Here is a 7,016-nt window from a genome sequence, read left to right on the forward strand (position 1 = left end):
TCATTATTTATCACTAGCAGAATCCTTACTGCTTGAGGATTCCTCACTGAAGTTTTCATTCAAGGTTAAAGCCGCTTGATGCCTATTATGTCTGGCTAAGGAGAGGTTGAGGAATTCTTCCTGGAAAAGAAAGTTGCTTCCCCTTCTTCGTTTTCAGTAAATAGAAAGCTGGTATCTATGCTTCCTACACACCAATATGAATCAGAGCTTTGTACATATATTTTAACACATATACCACTTGTGACACAGTTGGGTGAATAGATTTGGGTTATTGTTATAACCTTGGCTGGTGATCATTTCAAATGTTTTAAAATGTTTCAAGTGAAATGGTATGAAACAAGGACTTGGGATTTATTGAAAAGTGTAGGATTAAGAAAAATGCTGAGTTACTTTTCTTTGCAAAGCATCTTTAAAACTATTGATAAACCCAGGTCCAGTGGTGTAGGCCCAAAATTCCAGCAGAGGGAGGCTGAGACAGGAGGATTGCCAGTTGAAGCACCATCTGAGTAACTCAGTGAGATGGTCTCAAAACAAAAAATAAAAAGGCCCAGAATGTAGCTCAGTAGGCATCCCTAGCACCAAAAGAAAAACTTTCAAGAAATGTTGTATTTATTGAGGAATAGAATATCTTCAGTATTATTAAAATAATGTATAAGCTTGGAGGTGTTAATCTGGATTAAGCCAAGAGTTTGTTAAGTAGCTGGAGAAGGGATTCTAGTAGCTACATAAGTTGTTCACACCCAAGGGAGAAACAGAGTCATAATAAAAATTGAAAAGAAAGTAGCCTGAGGTACAGCCTGAGAATGAGTGTTAAAAGAACTTTGACAAAAAGGAAGTTAGAATAAGAGCTGAGACAACCTTATGTGCTCTGTAATACTTTTAAAGGTAGCAAAACTGGTTGAGCAACTGAAATAGTTGCCTGTCTTCACAGGTATTAAAAGAACACCTTACGAGTGTAACAAGTGAGGGCAAGGTAAGCAGCAAAGTGCACCAGTTACTTGCGGAGGACCTGGATGCTCTATGGTAAGTGTGAGCCTTCCGATCAGTGCAGTGTGTATACCAGGGAGAATCAGGGACTGTACTTCTTACTTTGTAAGTTGATGACAGAACTCAGGGAATTGAGAGCTCTTGGTTTCTTGTCCAATTCTTGGCTATTTTCCAACTTTGCCTGTTAGCATAGTTTTATATAGGGAAATTGGAATACTAAATATTAACCTAGTATATAGAGAAATTTGTATAATGTTTCCAATGCAGAATAGGTGCTTTTGGTTGTTTTTTTTTTTTTTTTCTGGTATCGGGAATCGAACTCACGACCTTCACGACCTTGCGCTTGCCAGGCAGGCGCTGTGCTGCTGAGCTAAATGCCCAGCCCGAACAGGTGCTTTTGAGATGAAAATATTTCATTTTACCAACAGATGTGGGTCTTTAGCATTTTATGCTTTAAGTTGATAAATCTAAAATTGCCTTGAAAAGCCTGAAGAGTTATCTGTACAGGTCAAGATATGAGGTATGATATGAAATTATTTGTCCAGCCCATAAAAGTGAAGTGCCTCATTTTCGGAAGGTAGTTTTTTCAGATTTTGATTTAACCATACATGAGTCTTGCCATTTTTCCAAATGACGTTGTAAAATGTGTGTATGTGAGATAATATTTGATAAGCTCTAAATGTTTGATTATGGTATGTTAATGTATTTTTTTTTTTTTTTACTCAACTAGAAAAACAAAAAATGACTTTTCTTCCAGGCACAAGAGAAAGTACAAATGACTTTGAAACAACAGCAGGAGCCTTGGCTCTTTAATGCAACAACCCAGATGTGAAACATGAAGTATTTGACTTGAAGTTTAGAGTAGGTCCCCTGAATGAGTTTATGCAGCAGATATACACAGTCACAGTCTTGGATAGAAGCACATCTAACTGCTCGTTTTCTCTTTGCCCTAATTGAAAACCCACAAGAAAATCAACTTTGTGATTTCACTACCTCTTTTAGGCAAAAGGTTGATACTTAGTACAAATGTAGTTGCCTTTATATGATGACTATATTCTTCAAATATATACCAGTGACTTTTTTTTTTTTTTTTTTAGGTACTGGGGATCAAACTCAGGACCTTGCGCTTGCCAGGCAGGCACTTGTGCCACTGAGCCATATCCCCAGCCCCCAGTGACTTTTTTTTACATGGAAGTAATACTTTATTTTGAGGTAAGGTGCTAATAATAAGACACTTGGAAATGTTTTTCCCCACTATTGCTCTGCAAAGCTCAATTTAAAGATGTTGGGCCAGGGATATAGCTCAGCAGCACAGCACCTGCCTGGCAAGCATGAGGACCTGAGTTCCATTTCTGGTACAAAAAAAAAGTTTTATTACTATAAAGTGTTACGATATGCTGCATAACTTAAAGAAATTGAAGTGTAATAATTAGACAAATACTTTGTTTGCATTTGCATGATTGGCCCTTGTAAGGGCAAAAATGAATATTGCTTATATAATGTAACTGGAAGATAAGACCTGTTCACAAATAACAGTACTATTCCTCTGATTTTAATTGTTCTTTACCAGATAAATGCCCCTAAACTGAGGTACCTTTGACTAGGAAATGAAAGAAAATGCATAGAGAAGACCCTAGGATATGAAATAGTTATGAGCAGAAAATAATATTGCTGTTTGCATTAAACAGTGCAGATAACAGAAATTATTCTGGGAAACTGTGAAAGACATATCATCTGAGCTTGATTTTAGGAAATGTGAGATGAAGTAGAATTATTTGCTGCCATCTCTAAATAATCGCATTTTCATTAATGCCAACTTGGACAACTTGACAAAAAAATTTTGAGGGCAAATGAGAACAAGAAAGGGTAGTCTATGCTGAGGACACCCAAATTTATTTCTGTAGACTTGGATCTCTTAAAGTCCAGATGAATATACTGAGCTGTCTCCAGGGCCATGGTACTTGAATTTCTTGCCTACACAAGGAGTTTAGCATCTAAAACTGAACCCATCTTTTCCCTTCCTCACATCCCCAACTCTCTTCTCGCCAGTATTTCCTATCTCCGTCAATGGAAACAATAAATCTCAACTACCTAAGCCAAAACTTCAACGTTCTTGATTCCTCCCTCATCCATTGATTCTACTTCCTAATGGCTATAGTATTAAGATACCCACATAGCAGCCACTGAAGAAAGGTCTTGCTGCTTCATGGTTATCTAAGCAAAATCTAAACTTGGCATCAATAATTACAAGAACAAGAGACATACTACTCACTTCTAAAATGGCACTCATTAGCTACCAGACATTACAATTTATCTGATTACTTTGAATTATAAAATTAACATGTTCAAGTGTTGTAAGGTATATGGAAGGATATTTGTAGACACTATCTGAAAAGCTTGGACATTTACTGTTGTAGAGCACACAGGGGCTTTATTTCCTAGTTTTAGTATTTGTTGGTTTATTTACCTTTTGGCAGTTGGAAGAGTGGTATTCTCAATAGTCAGGCAAATGCCATGTGCTTGCACTTACTTCTTATTCTAGCATAGTCGTCACTGGTGTGCCAGCCATGGTAGAATCAAGAGATTTTGCCTGTATGATTGGAGATGAGTTACATCTTTTTTTCCAGTTTTTAAAATTTTTATTGGTACATGTTTGCATTACATAATAATTATATTCCTTGTGGGGGGTTGTTCTTAAATAGGATTTTTCTAGGTTCATTTTTCTCTCTAAAAAATTAGAACTTTGCTTATAACAATCCTTCAAACCACTGAAAATACTGAGATGACAATTTCTTGATGTATTTTGGCATACATGTAGGCATGTACATACGTGTATGTACATACATAAATATCAATATACCTATATAATTGGGTCCACACTAAGATGTGTTAAGCTGATTTTTTAATGCTAGTTTTATTGTGGAAAGATCTGAAGGACAGGAAAATTTCTGTTTTAAGAGTATAACTTGTATACATAAAGCTTTCTAAGAGCTCTTCATAGTTTTGTCCTTGATCTTCATTGTGGCTAATGGTTGGCTGGTTTTGTTGGTTACTCAGGAGTTAATGATAGGGCTAAAGGTGTCACTGTGTGCTAGAGTGCTTACCTAGCTAGCATGTGTGAGGCCTTGGGTTCGATCCATACAACTTCCTCCATCCCCCAAAAAAGTAAAAATAAAAGAATGATGAAGAGTTTTGTTTTGCAGTACTGGGGGTTGAATCCGTCACAGGGCCTACATCCTCAGCATTTATTGAGATAGGCTCGCATTAAGTCCTTAAATTGCCCCCCACCCCCGGTAGGCTTGAACTTGAAATCTTACAGCTTTAGTCTCCTAGAGTGAAACTGGACTAATAGGTCTGTGCTACAACGCCTGGCTAAGAATATTTTTTAAAAAAGCATTAATGATGATGATCCTGTTAAATACACGTAAGGTACAAATATGGTCATTTAGCTTCCAGGGAAGTCAGAAGACAGGTATAGGGAACTGTAATAGTCCTTTTCAGTTGTGACCAAGCTATCTGAATTTAATTCATATTTTAAAACTTGGACATAAAGGAGATAAAAGTCTGCAAACAATGTTGTATATTTTTGTGCTATTAAAGGATAAATGTTAATATGTACACTATCTGGATCTGAAGCAAGTCCCATTTATTCCTCCCATTCTGGTGTCCTCCAATAAAAAATACCACAACTAACCAAGGCTTTTGGTAAACACTTTTAAATAGTTCTTTTAAAGTAGCATTCAGCCAGAAAGCAGATCTTCCAGTGTGTGTGCTTGAGATGTGTAAGGATGAAGCAGTGCCTCAAGCTTTCGTGATCTAAATAGGAAATAAAGACATCAATATCGCAGATACTAATTTAAAGCAATTAGGTGAACTCCATCGATTGATTTTTCGTTTAGTCGAGAAATAAATGTTGGCGTTTATACGTTTAAATTATGGAGCATGATGACTGCACAGTGAAAAGGAGGAAGAGGAGGACAGGGGAAGGAGGCGGCACAAGTGTACACAAAATAGAGACATTCATGAGGCCTATTAATTTCTGAAAGATGTAAACTCAAATTCTGTCCCCTTTTTCATGGGAGAAACAGTTCAACATTTTGTTGTTTTTCTTCTGAATTTTTTTAAAAAAATGTTTGATTACTATTACTGAACACAGCAAACATCTGATCACATGGTAGGGAACTCCCTAAAGGAATTTGAAAATTTGTTTCAACCTATGGAGATTTGGAATTTCTTGATTTTACTGACTTTCAGGTAGATTTAAAAATTTAAGAAATGTAGGCAGGTTTAAGGAAATAACTATGATTTTAGGCTCTTGAAATGTTTTAGATTTCTTATGAATATAAGTTTTCTTTATCTTAATTTTAAGCATACATTTAGTGATCTAAAGAAAACTTACAGCTTAGCTTTAACGATTAAACACTAGAGGTTCAAAGGAAAAAAGCTTAATAATGCTTTTGAAATGTGAATAGTAAAAATACCAATTACAGACTAGATGCTCTCCCCCGTGAGGACCGAAGGCCTTGTATAAAGGAGAGAGAACTATAAAGCGAGAAGCCACTCTCTGGATGAGTCAGAGCAATAGCACTCAAGTGGGGAACTCCTAGTGGAAACAAAGTGGAAAGACAGTTTTCTTTCATTATAGGTAGCTTTTGGGAGGGGAAAAGTATTATCCAAATTTCACCAGAGAAATTTACAAATAATTCACAAGTTAAACCTTGTGTCGTGCATTATGCCCGTTCGTATAACCTTACACAAAGAGAAAGGAGGTCCACATGGAAAATGTCTCTGCCTCAATTTCAAAGTAACCTTTCACCCCTCTTAACAGCTTTGTAAACCTGCAGGCCGAGCTGCTCTCATTGTCCGTCCTCAAGCCGCACAGCGCCTGACACAGCTGGCGCTTAATAAATCCCGTGTGAAATGAACAGAGTGGACGAGTCTTTTCACGTTGCTATCCTGGGGATGGTGAAGCAAGGCTCTGGATAAAGGAATCTAGTTCTTTCCACTGTCGTAAGGCCCTGCAGCCCATTCATCACCTTTCGTGCCTGGGACCCCGATTTGTGTGGCTGAGTCCCTCGAGAGCCTGCACTGCTTCCGCTTGTGCAGTCATCTCCTTCCCCTCGCACTAAAACAATACCTTGGCCTCCTGCCAAACTTTGAGCAGCAAGCGACTCTGGCTGTTTACGGCCCAGGAAGGGTGCTGCAAGAGGATGGGGCTGCTCAAGTGTTCGTGCAGGCCCAGAGGCAAGAGACCAAGCTTTAAAACACTCCCTTCCTCCACCCCCTCCCTTTTGTCCCAGACACCAAAACAAACGAGCTGATACACGTGTCCCTATGACTCTTGTTTACTATCAAGAGTGTGCTGCGCACTCACCTCTGGGATATGTAGTCCAACCGCTTCCTCTGATCTACAGTTTTGGCAGCTAAGGAGCAATCCTGAGACTACAAACCCACAATCCATTTCGGGAGCAAAGTTTGGCTCTGGTCCCCAGAGTCTCGGCAGCAGTCCAATCCGAAGCGGTGGCGCTAGTGATTGACACACCGTCTTCTCCAGTAAACACAACATAAAAGTCAATACACGCCCGCCTCCCAAGACGGACTATGATACCACCCAATCAGAAAGAGGGAAGAGCAAATGGCAGTTTTGCAAACCAGTAAGAGGGCGCAAGAGCTGGCAGGAGGTCCAACCCCCTAGGGGGTTGAAAGGGAGGGGGAAGACGAAGCTTGAAAGACTTGGTAATGGCGACGGGTTTGGTAAGTAGGAAAGTTTCGGTTGAGGAGTGAGGACGGCGGCGAGAGCGGTAGCGCGTTCTAGGGAGGTCGGCGTCGGTTGGTGAGGGCGTAGGAGAGCTGCTGGTGGTGTTGTCGCGGCGAGGGCCGTCCGCGCCGGGGCTGCCCGCACTCCGCGGCGGGTTTGTTGTCTCAGTTCGGAAGGGGCCGGGGTGGGGGCGGGGAAGGGAGGGTCCGGAGCCCGAGGGGACGAGCGGCGGCTGCGGGCCGGCGGGGTCTGTGCTCGTCCGCCGCGGGCT

The 7,016-nt window shown here is 40.0% G+C and overlaps 1 protein-coding gene and 1 long non-coding RNA gene across 2 annotated transcripts in view; one reads left to right on the forward strand and one right to left on the reverse strand.

The window, feature by feature from the left end:
- Positions 1-4,685: 4,685 nt before the first annotated feature.
- LOC102005907 lies at positions 4,686-6,641 on the reverse strand. Its single transcript, XR_259837.2, has 2 exons — positions 6,362-6,641; positions 4,686-4,803 (listed from the first exon to the last, which is right to left on the reverse strand). It is a non-coding gene; the product is annotated as an uncharacterized LOC102005907 (long non-coding RNA).
- Positions 6,642-6,647: 6 nt separating this feature from the next.
- Positions 6,648-7,016, forward strand: part of Hbp1 (HMG-box transcription factor 1) — a 25,601-nt gene continuing 25,232 nt past the window's right edge. The window contains exon 1 of the mRNA XM_005377281.2: positions 6,648-6,741. Within this exon, the coding sequence (XP_005377338.1) occupies positions 6,727-6,741 (15 nt within the window). The 5' untranslated portion in view covers positions 6,648-6,726. The remainder of the gene's footprint in view (positions 6,742-7,016) is intronic.

This window comes from Chinchilla lanigera, unplaced genomic scaffold, assembly GCF_000276665.1.
Source record: "Chinchilla lanigera isolate Chin_1 unplaced genomic scaffold, ChiLan1.0 scaffold00009, whole genome shotgun sequence".
Lineage (NCBI taxonomy): Eukaryota > Metazoa > Chordata > Mammalia > Rodentia > Chinchillidae > Chinchilla > Chinchilla lanigera.